The 18354-nt window shown below is 42.0% G+C and overlaps 1 protein-coding gene across 12 annotated transcripts in view; it reads right to left on the bottom strand.

Annotated features, from left to right (window-relative positions):
* The window catches only part of CIT (citron rho-interacting serine/threonine kinase), a 176460-nt gene that overhangs the window by 27452 nt on the left and 130654 nt on the right, over positions 1-18354 (bottom strand). For 11 of the 12 annotated variants that reach the window (XM_061384825.1, XM_061384833.1, XM_061384831.1 and 8 more), the window contains 5 exons: positions 15389-15442; positions 9001-9198; positions 8047-8240; positions 4970-5105; positions 2539-2643 (listed from right to left, as the gene is read on the bottom strand). In XM_061384825.1, the coding sequence (XP_061240809.1) occupies positions 2539-2643; positions 4970-5105; positions 8047-8240; positions 9001-9198; positions 15389-15442 (687 nt within the window). The remainder of the gene's footprint in view (positions 1-2538; positions 2644-4969; positions 5106-8046; positions 8241-9000; positions 9199-15388; positions 15443-18354) is intronic. The other variant, XM_061384829.1, reaches the window with a different exon arrangement.

Genomic DNA, 18354 nt, shown 5'->3' with positions numbered 1-18354 from the left:
AGAACATTCCAGTCCTGGTGGGACTTGAAATGTTTCAGTTAGAAAAGAAAAGGTGACATGGAGTCAGGAGAGCTGAAGAGATAGCAAATCTACTGTCACAGGGATAATAAAATAAAAAGTAGCTCTCTCACAGAAGTATCACACAGAGTGTATGAGCTAATTCATGGAAAGTACTCAGGCATCTGGCATGTGGTATGTGCCAAATGAAACATGAGTTATTTTTAAAAATAATAAAAGAAAAAAGAAAAACAAGTTATTTTTATTACTAAGCAAGTAATATGATCATTAATCAATATTAACTTCCTACTTTGGTTGGAAATATGAGACTACTCCCTGTTTTCAAATGTTTTGCTGTAATAGAACCAATGGTTGGAAGTTACAGGCTTTAGTTCAAAACCAGAAAGGACTTTCTAAGAGTCAGAGTTGCCAGAAAAATGAGTTGGGCAATCTTGAGTCACTTTAAGTCTTGAGTCCCAGGTGCCCCAAGGCCCACTTGTGAGGGTGGCTGGGGAAGGGATTCTCTACCTCGGAAGGGGGATTATTTGACAGGATTAGCAAACGGACTTGGAGCTCTGGTATTACTTCCAAGTCGGGACTAGTCATGCCTGTAAACAGCAGTGTCAGAAAAGTTTCAGAGGCCACTTTAGGCCTAAGAGAAAAGATTTGAGAGAAAGCTCTGTTACTGAAGTCTGCCAGGGAAAGGGTAAAAGAAACGGTGGTGCAAGTGCTAGGAATTTGTGTTAAATGACACACAAAAATTCTCTCCAACTGTGAGACTCTGATTCTGGCTCCATGTACAAGAACCTGTACCTAATGGACAAGACAGGCAAGCTGAGCCCCCGACCACCTGCTGCCACAGGGCCCACCCCAAGCCAGGATGCCAGCCGCATCCTTGATGGTAAAGATCACTGTTTCCCAGTGCTCTCAGGTCTCAATGAGATCTGCCTCCAAGCCAGCGCAGCCAGATGTCTGTCTTCAAAAAGCCCTCTGTGAGGTGCAGACAGGGGAACTGGAAATGTTCCCCAGTAGTTTTAGAAGTGAGAACAGGGGACTGAATCAGGATGCCAGCCTTCTATTTCTAGTCTTGCCACTGACTCACCACGTAACCTTGGACCAAAGCAGAGTTGTTGGGGCCAAGGCTCTTTCCTCGGAAGGAAAAGAGGACAGGCGAGATCACTGATTATTTCTGTGCTTCCTGTTTCCAACGTGTGTCCAAAGTGGGGACACTGCCTAGTGGGGACACTGCCTAGTCATTCCAGATAAAAGACCATTCTTTGATCATTCTCTATCTTTTGTCATTCTCTATTTGACAATCAGAGAGATTTAAAAATTTCTATTATAATATTCTGAGAGTCACCTTTGGTGAACTTTCTACCTGTGTGTAATATTGATTTTATTTAAAAACTTTTTTGTTGTGGTAGAATATACATAAAATTTACCATGTTAATCATTTGTGTTATTTTTGGCCACACCATACAGCATGCAGGATCTTAGTTCCCTAACCAGGGATCTTAGTTCCCATACCCTCTGCATTGGGAGCATGGAATCTTAACCACTGGACTGCCAGGACTGGTGGCATTAAGTAGAGTCACGTGGTTGTACATCATCATGGATCCATCTCTAGAACGTTCCCAACTATATTTTTAAAAGTCATTCTAGAAAACATTTTATGCTCCCCTGCAAAATGTGTACCACATTTTTCAAACTTAATAGCATAGTTACAATACTTCTACCAGCAGAGCCTCTCAGGGGCTACAGGAAGCACACAGTAAAAGCTCCATTTACCAGAACAGATAACCTGGTTGACTCAACTGTCAGGCTCATTGTGGCTTAAACAGAACACTCTTGAGTCTAACTTCTCGTGAAATACCTTTATAAACTGCATTTGTCCTGACAGGTCAATTCTAATGAATTAAGACAAATTATCAGTGATTCAGCCAAACCAAGGCTTTGGTTGGGGGAGTTGTCCTCAATTTAAACAGAGATTTCAGAATTCTATTCAAAGGTACAGGAAATAACTAACATAAGGATTGGACTGGTTTAGGAGATCAATTTGAACTTTTTGTTTTGTGTCTCAAAAGCAGGGTGTCATTTTTTTTGCACTGAATTAATTGGATGTTCAAAAGTTTTCATGAGATTTGGCATTCAGCATCACCTGATCAGGTCTCTGTCCCGTGCATGAAGCTCATCAGGCTGCAAACTTAATACACTCTGGATATTAACTCTAAAGAACAATTTAACTCAATATCTACTTGCCCTCATATTTAATAAACTTCCAGTTAGCACTTACTCACTATGTGCTTGACACAGCATTAAGCACTATTTGGAAGGACACAATGACAAAGAGGCCCCGGGGCTTCTTGACATGTTCTTTCAACGTGTTAAACACCTTCCAGAAAGTACCCAGTGACCACCTTACTCTTCCTTGAGAATTTCAACCTTGAAATCTAATTTCTTAATTTGGACCTGCCCACCTGAGGCCAAGTGTTCACTTCTGAGAGTATGCCTGGCTCTATTTACCATGCATCTTACACCCACCTCTTCCAGAAGCCTTTGTTTGAGCTCTCGTTCTGTCTCCAGCTTCTGTTGTAAACTTCGGGCATTCATTTCAAGCATGGCGTGCTTCTTCTCCAGATCATTGAGCTGGACATTTGGAAAAATTGGCAGTGACACATTTAGGAACGTTATATGCTAACGACTTTTGCCAATATCCACAAACCTTCACAGCCAAAGAAAAATCAAGATCTAAGGGTCAGAACATAAACACTGGTTTTTAAAAGTGAAGTGAAGTTGCTCAGTCATGTCCGACTCTTTGCGAACCCATGGACTATAGCCTAACAGGCTCCTCTGTCCATGGAATTTTCCAGGCAAGAACACTGGAGTGGGTTGCCATTTCCTTCTCCAGGGGATCTTCCAAACCCAGGAATCAAACCTAGGTCTCCTGCATTGCAGGCAGACGCTTTTACCATCTGAGCCACCAGGGAAGTCTAAAGAGTCGTGTTTGTAATTGTTTTACACTGTATGTGTTAGTTGCGTCTGATTCTTTGCGACCCCGGGACTGCAGCCCGTCAGGCTCCTCTAGCTCCATGGAATTCTCCAGTCAAGAATACTGGAGTGGGTAGCCAGTCCCTTCTCTAGGGGATCTTCCTGACCCAGGGATTGAACCCAGGTCTCCTGCATCACAGGCAGACTCTTTACCGTCTGAGCCATCAGGGAAGCCCAGGTTTTTAAAAGCATACCACAAATGTCCATGTCAAAGATAAGCCTTATGTAGGTTATTCTGTTAGGAGAAGATATTATTTCTAAGGGATGGGTCATACGTGTAGCTAGCTGTGACAAGTTCTAGGAAGATGACTTCTCCAAAATTTATTTATCTGACATGCTTTGGCTGAATTAAATCATCATATTCCAAATGCTTGCTTACTTGCGTGGGATAATATCAGAACTCGGATGAAAGGGCAGATAAGCTCTCTCAATGATCTTGTATCAAGTCACAAAGGCAGAGGGTGGCCCTTAAGTAGACATATACACAAATAGTGACTACTCTGTCAAGTGATGATTTTGATAAGAGGTATGGAGGAGAGAAATTCATCCTGAATGGCCTGTCACTGGGAGAAGATGGGCTCAGAAAGTCTGGAGTCTTAAAGGATGGGTAGGACTTTGCTGTAGAATTCTTTAGGACAGTCAGGTAGAAAAAAATGTCCTCCAAGCTAAACACCGAAAAGCTCATTTATCTCTAAATAATGCATTTACTTTTTTCATGGTTAAATAACATATTTACTTTCCTCATGGTTAAAAAAATTAGTAAGCCAGTACCAAGGAACTCAGGAATATTCCTGAGTAGCAAGCTCTAGCTTGAATCTGGTCATTACTATGAAATTCCAATAAGGAAATAACCATGGATCCCCAAAAAAGATTTACATTCATCACAATGTTATTTATGACAGCAAAAAAACAAACAAACAAAAAACTGGAAGAAGTTCAAATTTCTAACACAAGCAGAATGATTAAAATAGGTGTCTCTGTGTAATTGTTGTTTCTAGAACTACATGTTCAAAAAATATTCACTAATTCAGGAAAAGCCCCTATTTATGTGATTTTTTTTTTAAAAAAACGATGTAATCCTGTTTATATAAGAATCTAAATTTATCAATATAAATAAATGAATATAAATTGACCAACATAACAGTGACAGATTACCAGTTACTTTTTCTTTACTTTTCTGTGGTTTCTATATCTTCCACAATGACCCCAAATAATCACTTCTATAATCAGAAAATTAGTTACCCAAAATTCAGAGGTCAGATTATGTGTGTGTGTTATGTGGGCGCACACGCACACAAAACAGTATGTATGTGTATATATGAAACAGTTGTGTGTATATGTGAAGTTTCTCTGACCTGCACTCTTACCTGTAACACAGAAGCACCTATTCTAAATCTCTTTTAAGACTATTAAAATTTTTCAAACAGCAGTATGTCACTTTGTAAATATAGAGTGCTTCATGGACAAGATGTGTGTATTTCCAAAGTGGAATATGAAGACCAGCACTGTCCTCAGATCCTGCTGCGTCCTTGGACTTAGAACCCAGAGACGCTGAGGCTTCCTGCCACTGCAGCACTGGAATGAGCAGGAGTCCTAGCCACCCCGCACTTCCCAAGGATGCTCAACGTTAGATCCATAAAGGCTTTCAGAAATCAAATGCCAGGAAAGAAGAGTGCTGTGCACCCAGGTCAAAATCTGGACCTCAGGGGCCCTGATGGGCAGATATCAGGAAGTCATTGACCAACTCTGATACCCCAAGCACCCACTACCCCCACTACTGCCAACCAAGAGTGTCCCTTGGGGAAGCACAACAGTGAGACTTGGTTTATGAAACACACCGACCATGGATTGAGCGCATGTGAATACCTGCTAAAAGAAGGAAGTATACATGCGTATCTAGAAGGCAGGAGGGACAGGGGCTGACCTTGTCGGAGAGGCTCTCGGCCTTCAGCTTCTGCTCCTTGAGAGCCTGCTGCAAGGCCAGGATCTCGGCTTTGTGCTCCTTTACTGCCAGCTCGACCACCTGGCGCGACTCAGTGATCCTCTGGTCGGCCCTCGCCCTGTGGGGAGACACAGGCACGTTCAGAAATCCCGTCATTGCCACCCTGCAGGAAGGAAGCCGGCCCGGCTTGGACATGGATAAGCAACCAAACAGGCTGCAGGCTGGAGAGAGCCCAGCCTGACCCCTTGTTCCGAATTACGTGGAGTGAGGATGTGACCCACTTTAGGCCCTGGGTAAAAATACTCTTAGCAGGTAAGGTTCCTGTGAATATAAATGCACTTGGAAGGGCTGAAGGGGATGAGGCATTTTTCCAAATGCAACTGGGCTGAAAATGGGAAGACGGTTACATCCACCTGCAGAAGCAGGAAGGAATGAGGTCCCACTGAAGGAGCACCGTGCAAAGGACCATGTGGGGCCCCATTCGAGCAAACAATGCCTCTCCTTAAAGCAAGAGCTGAAGTGTTCTGGAAACTGAACCTTGAATCTGCTGGGTGTAAATAAGGTGACAGAAGACAAAAACTGGAGCACACTTGGAACATCACTCCCCCCCCCACCAACTCAGGTGTTCTGTTTTGCTGCTTCCACATCTGGACTTAGACAGGCTCCTTCACTGGCAGCTCTCCTTCTCGACCCAACAAACCCAAGTCTTACTCATACTCCAAGGGTAAACTAGAAGGCCATGTCCTCCACAAAGCCCTTCCCAGTCTTCCTCTCAGAAGTAACGTCTTCTTGTTCTGGACCCAAAGCATAAATGTACTACTGGCCTGGCACAACCCACTCTCTATTTTAGGTGATAAATAGTTCAACGCGTAGTTTATCTCCTGCACTAGACTCTCAGCCTCTAGAAGACAAGAATTAAGAATTATATTTTAGGGACTTCCTTGGTGGTCCAGTGGCTAAGACTTCTCACTCCCAAGGCAGGGGGCCAAGTTCAATCCCTGATCAGGGAACTAGATCCCACATACCAAAACTAGCAACAGGCACAGCCAAATATATAAATATTTTTTTAAAAATAAGAATTATATTTTACTCATCTCAGATCCCACATAACACCAAAATAGAGGAAGGAAAAAAAAATGGGGGGTGGGGAAGAGAGCCAAGATCTTTCACAATTGCTCCTGAAAGAAATATATGAAAGATCTCCCTATGTGTGTGCTAAGTTCTGTCCGGCTCTTTGAGACCTTATGGAGTGTAGCCCACCAGGCTCCTCTGTCCATGGGATTCTCCAGGCAAGAATACTGGAGTGAGCTGCCATGCCTCCTCCATGGGATCTTCCCCAGCCAGGAATGGAACCCAAGTCTCTTATGTCACCTGCACTGGCAAGTGGGTTCTTTACCACTAGCGCCACCAGAGAACACTTTCACGCTTGGTTGTGCATTCCTGATGCTATGGTCAGACTCTGCCCCCGAAACTGTCTACAAAGAACTCTAGAAACAGCTGGGCTAGGAGCTGGACTTGCGAGTGGGAGGGAGGGGTGTGTGTGAGAACAACCAGAACATAGGGTGAGGACGCAGGAGCTCAAGAGTTCAGGGGGAAACAGTAACAGGAAGACTTAAACCAGCAGCCCTCTCACATTAGCAAATACCCTGAAAGGGAAGATGTCCAACAGGAGAATATTTCTACCAGTTTCTCTTGAAACTTATGGGTTCCCTTTGCTTCCAGTCTTTCTTAGTGTAGTTGATTTAGCACAAATTATACCTCCAAGACAGCCGTGAGTCTACTATGGTCCACCAAATGTGGGAAATACTGAAATGAGTCTGACAGAGTCCAGATAAATGATAAATACTTCCACGAATAGTTATCTTGCTCAGGGAGTTGAGAGTATTACGGGACACTAAGTTTCAGAGAAAGGTGATATTAGTGAGGTTATGCAGGATGAATAGGATTCTGTTGGGAAGACATGAAGCACAAGGTGGATACCAGCCCATAGGGTACCTCTCTGCAAACTAGGAAAGGCATGTGTTCTTCAAGACCGTGCACGTCTACCTGTTGGTAACCTGTCATAATATACTGGTTCTGTTAAAATGAACGCTGTCCCACCAGGAGCTGGTAAAATGTCACGGAAGATCTTCAAGTCTATTCCCAGGAGCATGCAGCGCATAACCTGCACACCCGCGACCCTGGCAGGAGGGAATCCTACACTGGGAGAACTGCGGAAGTAGAGGAAAGACACTACCTGAACTCAGGATTACTACTGCCTACCAGGAAAGGAAGAAAAAATAAAAAATTGTAAACTATTCTTGTAGAGCAGTTGTTCTCAACTGGGGGCAGCTGCCCTCCGCCCCTGCCCCCAGGGGACACTGGGCAATGTCTGGAGATGTTCCCGGTGGTCACAACTTGAAGAGGGAGCAGCTACTGGGATTTAGGGGGGCAGATCCAGGGAAGCTGGTCAGCACCTTACCATGTACAGGACAGGCCCCCATCACGAAGGACTGCCGGCCCCAACTGTCAATAGTGCCAAAGCTGGGGTAGAGGGTTGACCCGCATCACACATGACCAGTATCAAAACAGTGATGGTCTTGTGACTTCCCTGGAGGTCCAGGGGCTAAGACTCTGTGCTCCCAATGCAGCGGGTCCAGGTTCAATGCCTGGTCAGGGAACTATTAATAGATCCCACATACCACAATCAAGACCCGGCGCAGCCAAATAAATATTTAAAAAAAAAAAAAAAGGAGAGTGACAGTCTCGCTACACAGTCACAATGACACAAAATCCAAGGAAAGAGTTTCTACAAAGAAGCACTGAGACACTTTGCCCTGCTGACTCCTGGGGCCCTGCACTGGCTGACCGGTCATCATCTCCTGCTACTGGCACCGTCCGTATTTACCTCGAGGATGACTGACCGATTCTGGTTGCCCAGAGTCTCCCAGCTTTAACACTTAAGTCTTACGTCCCAGCACCTGCTCATCCCTGGTCAAGCGGGGGCACTCGCCAGGAGCTCTCAGGGTCATCCTGCCGCTGCCACCTGCCACTGGCTCTCTACCTACATGAAGTCCCACCTGCTCTGCTTCTCGGTGTCCAGCATCCTCTGCAACTCTCGAACCCGACACTCAAACTGGGACTTCTCGTCACCAAGGACACTCCTCCAGGCCTCCCACTGCCGCTCCTTCTCCAGCAGCTCGTCGTTCAGGGCCTCCAGGTCCATGACCTGCTCCTCCAGCATTGTGCACGTGGTCTTCAGCGCCTCCATCGTCTGCAAATCAGCACCACTGAGTTGTGCCTCATAGCAAACGAGGATTTCCCGGGTGGTACTTTTGTCAGATCAGTTTCAGAAAAGCATGAGCTTCTAACTACAGTCTGAAAGACACTATCTTTTTATCCTACAGACCAAGGGAGTTAGACAAGAACAGATGAAGGGCCATTTCTACTGACATCTTATAGAAAGAACTCAGAGGAGGGCCAGGGAAAAGAGACCACGCTTAACAATAAAGTAGCTTGGGAATTACCTGGCAGTCCAGTGGTTAGGACTCCCAGCTCTCCCTGCTGAAAGCCCGGGTTGAATCCCTGGGTGAGGAACAAAGATTCCACAAGCCTCACAACTCGGCCAAAAAAGGTTTTTAAAAAATAAATAAAGTGGCTCACGAAAGCAATCTATTCTATTTTTAATGGTTTTAAACCAAAATTAAGAACAACTATACATGGAACTTCCCTGATGGTCCAGTGGTTAAGACTGCGATTCCACTGCAGGGGGTACAAGTTTGATCCCTGGTCAGGGAACTAAGATCTTGCAAACCATATGGGGTGGCCAAAAAAATGAAACAAACAAAAAAACCCAAACTACACACTTCTAAAAGCTGTTTTTAAAACTCGCAAACCTGCAAAGCGCTGACATGATTGGTTTTACTGACAGGCTCAGTCTGAGAACACTTGGGAGAGACATAATTGGCACTTGCTCCAGAATCTAAAGGGGCTCCAGGTTTCCCAAGGTCTCCAACACTATTCATGGTCCTTACTTGCTTCTGGCTAGTGAGCTGCATCTCCCTCTCAGTGATCTCGCGGCGGAGATGGTCCACTTCACTTCGCAGCTGCACAATCTCGTCGTTGGCACCAGAGGCCTCATCGAGTTGTTTAGACAAGTAGAAGTTTTGGTTGTTGAGCTCGGCATTGTCCTCCGTCAGCTGGTTTAGCTGCTCCTCCAAGTCCGTGATCACCTAAAAGAGGAAAAAATCTGGTTACACATGGAGCAAGTTGGTTGGAAATGAGAAATTGCTTCTAAAGCCATATATACTTGAACCTCTGTGGTAATGATGACCAGCATTTGCCCATCCAGCCCCCGAGAGCCAGCATCCAGCTGCCATACCCGCCTCCTTAGCGCCCAAACCCACATACGCTGTGGGAGAACAAGAAATGTCTCGAATTCCTTCTGACTCAGGATTCATCAGGAAAACATGGCAAGAGCAAATCAATCAAAAGCGACTGCCATATGGAAGGGGCAGCTGTAAATGAGATCAAGTTCATAATAGAATGTGGAGGATGCAAACTGAGAAAAGAGGAAGAGTAGAGAGACTAGTATCACAATCAGCTAATTAAGCTGAAATGCCCAGGACATCATCGACAGAACATTATCATGGGAGATGGTCTTAGAAAGCAAAATAAAGCTCTTATCAAGGAAGACTGAATGAGAGAGACCTAGAGTTATTTCAATAATATCTCAGGTAATAAATTTAATTTCATGCAACAAAAGAAAAAAAGGAAAACTTAAGGGACGTTCAGAATAATCCGGAAAATATAATACCGTATGGATGGCATAACTTTAAATGGTTCTTCTTATACAGCTGGGTATCAGAAAATGGGAAAGCACGCATATGAAATTGTCATTTTACTGAAAGAGATTTAATCTGATTTTGCTAAATTATTTCCCTGCTCAATGGTGGAATGACTTCAATTTCAGCACATTTAGCTTTCCTATTCTCTTTGCTGAAGTTTAGTACCAGCGCTTGCAAAGAGCTTTTACATATAATACTTTCGAAATTTAAGGGCAATTTTCTAATAATAGTTGGAATGAGGCACACAGGCAGTAAATTAAATTTTATATAACAGAAAGGAGTAAATTAAAAGGAAATGCCTCTGGGCCTATGGTTAATTGTTTCCCATTTTCAAACCTAAAGCAGATTTAGTTTCTGAAATGTTGCCACTGTTTTCGTGACTAACTCCCTGTCTTAACCCCCTTTGATTATCAATTAAAAAAAAAATCTTCCCAGGCACATAGAATTAAAGAATGTCAATTAGATAGAATTGTTCAGTGCAGTTCAGAAAACACAGCTTTTCATTTTGTTCACTGAGCTGATGAGCTTTTAATGCAGTAAGTGGTCTAGTAATTTGTACTTTAATATCAAAAGCCTTGTTAATTCCTACTATACTGGCTTGAGTAACACTATCAGCTACAAGAAAGGGAATAAAGGTTATCCGGTCCAGTTCTTGGCTAAACCTCCTTCTTTATCAGCATGAGAAAAAAAGGGGGGAAAACTGCAAGTCTGTCACTCCAAGCAGGCATTTGTGCTTCACAAGAACGCTTGTACCACCCTTTGAGTAATATGGTTACATCTCCCTAAAGCAGAAACAATGAATAAATGGTGCCTAATAGTTCAACAGGTCTCCTTCCTATACACAGTAAAGCCATTCCTTACGATGGTTTTTCTCCTAGACTCCAAATGTCCTTACTGTGCTTCCTTTTACCTCTGCCCCAGAGCGAAAACAACAAGACTGATGAGGCAAACCCCCTAGAAGTCCCAGATAAGCCATCTTGAGCTTGGCTGTGTTGGTTTCTCCACCTATGATGCGGAGGTAAATACTATATAGACAACCTTCTCTGTTGCTCTGGTTTTAACATTTTGGATTTTTATTGTATGATAGTCTCCCTTAACGTATCATGTGAAATACAAGAGACAAAAATGAGTGACCAAGGTGTTAGTGAGGCATCAATGGTGGCCCAGGGGGAGCAAATAGACTACAGAAAATCTACCTATATAAGAATACATACGCTGCCAAAATAATTTGCCATTCAAAGACATATTTAAGCCTTTAGGCTCCTATTCACTTTCTTTGACTCATTTTAAAAAAAGCCATTTATTATATGCCCATTTCTGCCACCTCTCCTCCCCAAATTAGATTATAAAGTGCTAAAGAAAAAGACACTCATAAAAAGTCAGGGAGGTGCCAAGACTATTACTCTCACTTCAAGTGAAATGGACCCACTGAGTAGGAAGGGGCCTTCTATTTCCTTGTCCTCATCGCGTTTTCAAAGGGTCTCCTGTTTCTGATTTCTAGTTACAGTTTGTGGTGGCTGGCTTTGTGTTTTGTCATTATCTGTACTGCCTATTTGACAAAAGGAGGATCACGTGTTTGCAGGAAGCATTCAAGAACTTGTTCGAGTGCGTTAACTGATCCAGACATTGTACATATTCTTTCTGCCTCGGCCATAACACACTTAACTGCTGGAGTTGCCCGCTTAGCTGCTGGTGGTATTAAGGGTTAGACGTACTCCCACACAGAGATATTGAGCTGATCTGAGACACAGGCAGTAAATTAATGATCTCTATGGTTTGGGGGAAAAAAAGGATAATAGGCAACCTGCAATTCTGAACCAGACTACATAGGCAAGGAGAATCCTTAGGTCCACTTTGTGGGCACATTCTCTCTACACCAAGGGCAAATGATCTGTGCCCTGTACCAGGAGACTGTTAACCTTTCAACCCCAAGGATACAAGGCAGCAAAGAGAAACTACACAGCTGACTCCATCTCAGTGGCAAAAAAAGATGAGGGAGATAGCTCCATAATGTAGGGGCCAGCAGAGCTTTCTGATATGCTGTTTGTACAGATAAGAGATCTGGGTAAAATTCGAACAGAAAACAGGAATACAAAAAACGTATCTACTCTCAGTACCCAAAAAGAAAATGTTCTAAGGTCTCTATTTGGGGTTATCTGTTGCTTTTCAAGTGAACCTCGTGGTTCTTCGATATATAGGTTACCTTTCACACCTCTGCTGGGCGAGCAGCAGAGAGAATGTTACCTGGTAAACATCCAAGAACATACCAGAGGTGAAGACACCAGCCAGACAATGAACATCAGGCTGAAAAGACACAGGCTGACGTCCTATTTTAATGCCTCATTCCTTCTTGAGGGTGGCTATTTGCATATTATTTATTTTTAATCTTATAGCTGACAGATTGATTCATAATTAAAACCATGTCATATGTTTGCCCACCAACTCCTCTCCAGAACAGACTTAGGTAGGGTTTTAGGTGCCAGATTGAATCAAATTCTTTTTTTAAATCTCTTCAAAATATAGAAATGGCCTGATCCTGAAAAATCTTACTGCTCATGAGCTTTTTAAAAGCTGCTAACTGGGAGCTCCTATCGATCGAGCTATTATAGGAGTTTCCACTGATAATGAAGATGACATTTCCCAGCAGAGACAGTCTTGGACAGCGGTGCCGAGAAAGGAGCATCTGTGTGCTCTTCTAAAGTGTCTGCAAAGCAGCCTTTGAACTTGCGGAAGGATAACTGAGATCCACTAGTGCTGCCAAGTATGTTCTAAAGTAGTGGTTTTCAACCTTTTTTTTTTTTTAAGGAGCAGAGCTGTTTTCTAAACAAGATTCTGTTCTAAACCCAGTATGAGCAAATATTATAGTTATCACTGATTAGCACATTCTATGGACCAGGCCCTGTACAAATGCTGATGCATCATTTAACTTTTGCAGGAACCTCCATGAGGTAGGTATTATCAAGTTTCTGATTCTGTGACTCCATGTTTCCTAGATTTTACTGTTTCAGAAATCTGAATATATATAGGAACTAAACAGCTGTCTCTCTTCCCTCACCCAGTTCCCAAAGAGCAGTAGTTAAGTGAACTGTACATCCTACAATCAATGGTGCATTGGAATTGAGGACATATAATGTCACCCCCATTTTATGGACGAAGAAATGGAGGCTCCAGTGTATAACATCACACAGGTTACTGAGAGGCCAGTTTAGAATCTCAGCTAGTCTATCTGACTCCAGAGCACATAGTTTGGACCCCCAAGCCACCCAGCTGGCCTAGCTGAAAGGTGGGTAGATGTCACTCTCTTGGGTTCCCCCTCCCACTAGGGTAGATCCCCAAAGGCTTCAGAAAGCCAAGGGTAAGTAAACGAAGGATTAGAAGTAATTGTTCCAGGAAAAGCAAATTTGAGGAATAAAGAGAGTATAAAAGTTATATAAGTTAAGAAAGTAACCAATTTTGTAAGTTAAGAAAGTAACCAATTTTATTCTATATATTGGCATATCCTATTAAAACTAGATTTCTGATTTTAAAAATGGGGTGGGGAAGGGTGGATAACAAAAGTGCACAGGAAACTCTTGAGAGTGATGACTACAGTTGTCATTTTGATTGTTTTGCTAGTTTTAAAGATACACACACATTTGAAATCTCATTAGGTTATTGTACTCCAATTATCCCTCAATAAAGCTGTTTTAAAGTAAATAAATAAATGACTTTTTTAAAAAAAGACTAAAGAAGAAGAAAACTCCAGATGAATGGAACAGATTATGGATGTACACATTTAAATGCATCCAAGATTATTTTAGGAAAAAATAGTAATGCAAAAAAAAAAAAAAAAATCACAGTGCTAAAATCATCTATATCTTATTCAGTGATCATTTATGAGCATGTATGTATATAAGCAGATAACTCTCATGTAAAAGAAGAAACCAAGACAATTAACAAACTTTAAAAGTAAAGCAAAAGAGTACAGGAACAGAATGTATCAATTTCTCAAGGAAGGGAGGTGAGAATGGAGGAAATCAACAGATATCCCTAAGGCAGGCTCACCCCACATCTGGCCACTGGCATCAGGCAGTACAGACCTAAATACCTGTCAGGCACCTACCAGAGTTAAGCGGAGGCATGTCCCATGACCTAGCTCTTCCACTCCTGGGCATATATATATATATATATATATATGTTCATCAGAAACAAAGGCTTGTAAGCACCAAAGGACCTATACAAGAGCGCTTCCTAATAGCTCTGTTCCTACCACAAACAACTCCAACACCCATCAACAGGAGAACAGATAAACAAACTCCAGATCTAAACACACACTAGAAACATGACACCATAATAAAAAAGAACAAAATCATGACAGTGCAACATGGATGAACCCTCACAGACAATTTAAGTAACAAAAAGGCTCAACCCAAAGACCATATCTTCTAATGGTCTCATTCATATGAAATTCAAGAACAGGTAAAACTAATGTGCAGTATCAAAGATCAGACTACTAGTTACCCTTTGGGCAAAGCACACTGATGGGAAGAGGACAACAGGAGCCTTCCGGGAGCTGAAACATTCTGTATCTTGGTCTTTATTGTGGTTATACAAGTTGTCTATTCACATACAAATCAATTGAGCTGTACACTTAAGATTAGTTGCACTTCGTGCACTTTACTGTGTGCATTCTATAGCTAAATGAAGGGAGGCGGGATGTAGGGGGCATATACCATCAAGACTTAATGTCTCATTTATAGTAGGTAAAGAGAAAAGAAGGAGTTTATTACCAGAAAATAAAATATGTATATAGGATGTAGAAGGGTGTTTCTGGAAATTCACAGATGCAAATAATACAAATAGAGACCAGCTCACTGAGAACTAAGGAGGGGACAAAGCAATGAAAGGACCAAAGAAAGGAGGTAGAACCATGAATAAAGGACACCATCCCTACCTTCTGAAAGGGGCCTATTTCAGTCCTTCACTCTGATCAAAAATAGACATTTTACCCTATTACATAACCTATGAATGATGCTTATCTGCTCCTGGAATTGACTTCTCTCAATATAAATAACATCTCCCAAAGAGTCCTAAATTCTGCATTTGCATGTTTTAGGAAGCCAGATTCTGCCTGTTAGAAAGCTAACATTTCTAGATTCTCCAGGAGAAGAACTTGTTGGTCTTCCCTCTCTGAAGAGGCAGCAGGCTGGAGAAGCCTGACACATCTAATTGCCCCTACCATCTCAGGCCCACCTCAGACAGAAACTTCTAGATTGGAGAAGGAGGGGGAGCTCCCTTGGGACTTTTGTTGCAGCTACTGAGACCCTATTAGTGGTTCTGCAGGGAGAATTATTTTGACCATTCCAACAAGCCTTCTCCAAACATGAACGATGGTTTAAACTTTTATAACTGGCAGGAACCCAAGAAACTAAGGTTTTCTGAGGCTTAGAAACTTCCGCATCAGTTTGACCACATCAACTGCTTCAAGCTGAAAGTTTATATCAAAAATCAGCCACCGATTTTAGAAAGAGACGTTCCCCCTTTCCTTCTCAGTTTTAGTTCCATGTTATTTTCATCATCTTTGGTTAATACTCACAGTACAGCTGTTACGAAGGGCATCGAATTTGCGCTGGATTTCATCTCTATGTGCCTAAAAGGTAAGAAGTTGATTATAAATTTTTCATAGGGTGGAATACAAATTCTACATGCTATGGGTCAAATAAAGAAAATCACAAGCCAAGAACCCTGTTGCAGCTGCCCCACTAACTTTTTTTCCAAAGAATTAGTCAAGTCAAGCCCAACATGAGAAGCTACAGAAATACACAATGCCTATTGATAACAATGAACTATTTAGACCACACATGGGCTTCCCTTGTGTCTCAGCTGGTAAAGACCTGGGTTCAATCCCTGGGTTGGGGAGATCTCCTGGAGAAGGGAAAGGCTACCCACTTCAGTATTCTGGCCTGGAGAATTCCATGGACTGTATAGTCCATGGGGTTACAAAGGGTCGGACACGACTGAGTGACTTTCACTTCACTTCACTCATACCCTGTACAAATACATATAACATTCAGATTAAAACTAGGGACTAGCAGAAGAAAGGAAAAGAACATAGGAGGAAGTTTTAGTCTCCTTTATTTGTCTTACTCCCCATTCTTAACCTTTCCCTCTTCCCTCCAATTGGCTGCCTGCCCCCTGCCCCAAGCCTTCTCCCAAGAAAGAACACACATACGTAGATACAGGACAATAGCCAGGACAAAGTAGGGACTTTAAAAAATAAAGTGAATCCAAAGCTGTGGAGATTCAGAAATCCTATATAGACCTTGAAGTAAATATACAGGCTTTCACCAGGGTCGAGGTACTCTAAACCAGTAGGATTCATTCATCTGACAAGGATTTTTCGAGTACATACAATATGGCAGACACCGTAGCAAGACACAGCTCATATGGCCTAACCTTCATTCTGGCGTGGGCAGACAGAAATAAATAAGCACATGAGTACAAACAGTGGCAAGTGCTATGAAGGAAACAAACGGGGCCTAAGGAAAAAAAAAATAAGGGTGAGGGGGGAAACTCACTTAGATGGGGTAGTCAAGGAGGGTTTCTCTGAAGAGGTGACATTTAAACTGAAATCTGCAGGATGATGAGGGGCCAGCCATGCAAAGAACATGAAAGAACAGAGGGAAGAGCATCTGCAAAAACCCTAAAACAAGAAAGGGTTGGGTGCATATGGGGAATAAAAAAGGACTGAGTGGCTACAATAGTTTTTTATACTTCAAGTTGTAACATGAGAGCAAGGATGTCAAGATGGGGTTTTTTGTTTTGTTTTATCCAACGAAATGGAATAAACAGGATAGATTAGAAAACATCAGCATGCATCTTGGACAGTAAGGGTAAGTACTGTTGTTGGAAACTTGTTTTATTATTATGAACATAATTCATCAAGTATAAGTTGCTATCAACTGTAAAATTCACCACAGCTTTATGTAACATTAAGAAACAGAAGTATTGCTAATGAGACTATGACATGTTTATGTCCTTATGACTACATATATAGGCTATAAGATACATCCTCATTAGCTACCTTAAAAATTAGAAACACAGTATATATGTCCCCTTGTAGTAGACTGTAAGGTATAATGTATTCTTCTGTGGGTTGTGGCCAAATGACTTTTGAAAATCACTTGTCTAAGTCACAGCAAAAGAGGGAAAATGTGGCCCAAGTTGATGGTACAGAGGCAGGCCCAGAACCTTGAAGGCCCAGAAAGGAGTTTGGGTTTCATTCAAAATGCAATTAACTAAAGGTCAACAGAGGTTTTAAGATGTGGGATGACATGGCCTATCGTTTTGTGGATGCTGTAGGAAAAACATCAAAATAGGACAAATGTAGAAGGAAGTAGAACAACCACTGAGGAGGTTATTGATGTCATTTAAGGAAAAGAGGATGGTGGCTTGGAGCAGGACAGTGGCAAAGGATGGAGAGAAATGGATGGAGGTGAGATCTTTTTTGGAAGCAGAGGTAATAAGACCTGCTGATGGACAAGGAGGCCAAGGGTACCCTAACAGACTTTTGATTTGGGAGACAAGGTAAATTATGGCACCATTTGCTTAGCTATGAAAGCCCAAAGAAGAATCCAGTTTGAGGCAGAGGAAAAAGTGGTCCTCCTCTTTAAAAGAAATATTAGCCTCTATCAGAAAATCTAGGCCAACACTCAAAAGTCTACAAACAATAAGTGCTAGAGAGGATATGGAGAAAAGGGAACGCTCCTAAACTGCCGGTGGGAATGTAAACTTGTGCAGCCACTACAGAAAACAGTATGGAAGTTCCTTTAAAAATTAAAAATAGAATTACTATATGATCCAGCAACCCTATTCCTGGGCATATATCTGGAGAAAACTCTAACTCAAAAAGATACAGGCATACCAATGTTCATATCAGCACTATTTACAAAAACCAAGACATGGAAGCAACCTAAATGTCCATCAACAAAGGGACAGATAAAGAAGATGCAGTACATACATACGATGGACTATTACTCAGTCATTAAAAAAAGAATGAAATAATGCCATTTGCAGCACCATGGATGAACCTAGAGATTATCTTACTAAGTGAAGACAGAAAATGACAAATATCATATAATATTACTTTACATGGAATCTAAAATATGGCACAAATGAACTTCTTTACAGAATAAAAACAAACTCACAGGTATAGAAAACAAATTTATAGTTACCAAAGGGGAAGTGGGGGGGAAATTAGGAGTTTCTGATTAGTAGGTACAAACCACTATATATAAAATAAACAAGGTCCTATTGTATAGCACAGGGAACTATAATATCTTGTAAGAAACCATAAAGGAAAAGAGTATGAATCACTTTGTTGTACACCAGAAACTAACACCACATTGTAAATCAACTATATTTCAATTAAAACAAAAAGGTCTATAAGTAAGTCAAAATATTCATCACCTAATTTAGCTGTGATATACTTTATAGTATCTCTATTTTGCCATAAACTAAGATTTCCACATGCTCAGTGGTAAAGAATCAGCCTGCCATTGC

Source organism: Bos javanicus, chromosome 17, assembly GCF_032452875.1.
Source record: "Bos javanicus breed banteng chromosome 17, ARS-OSU_banteng_1.0, whole genome shotgun sequence".
NCBI classification, from domain to species: domain Eukaryota; kingdom Metazoa; phylum Chordata; class Mammalia; order Artiodactyla; family Bovidae; genus Bos; species Bos javanicus.
The sequence above is the reverse complement of the archived record's forward strand: the minus strand, read 5'-3'. Positions and strand labels throughout refer to the sequence as shown.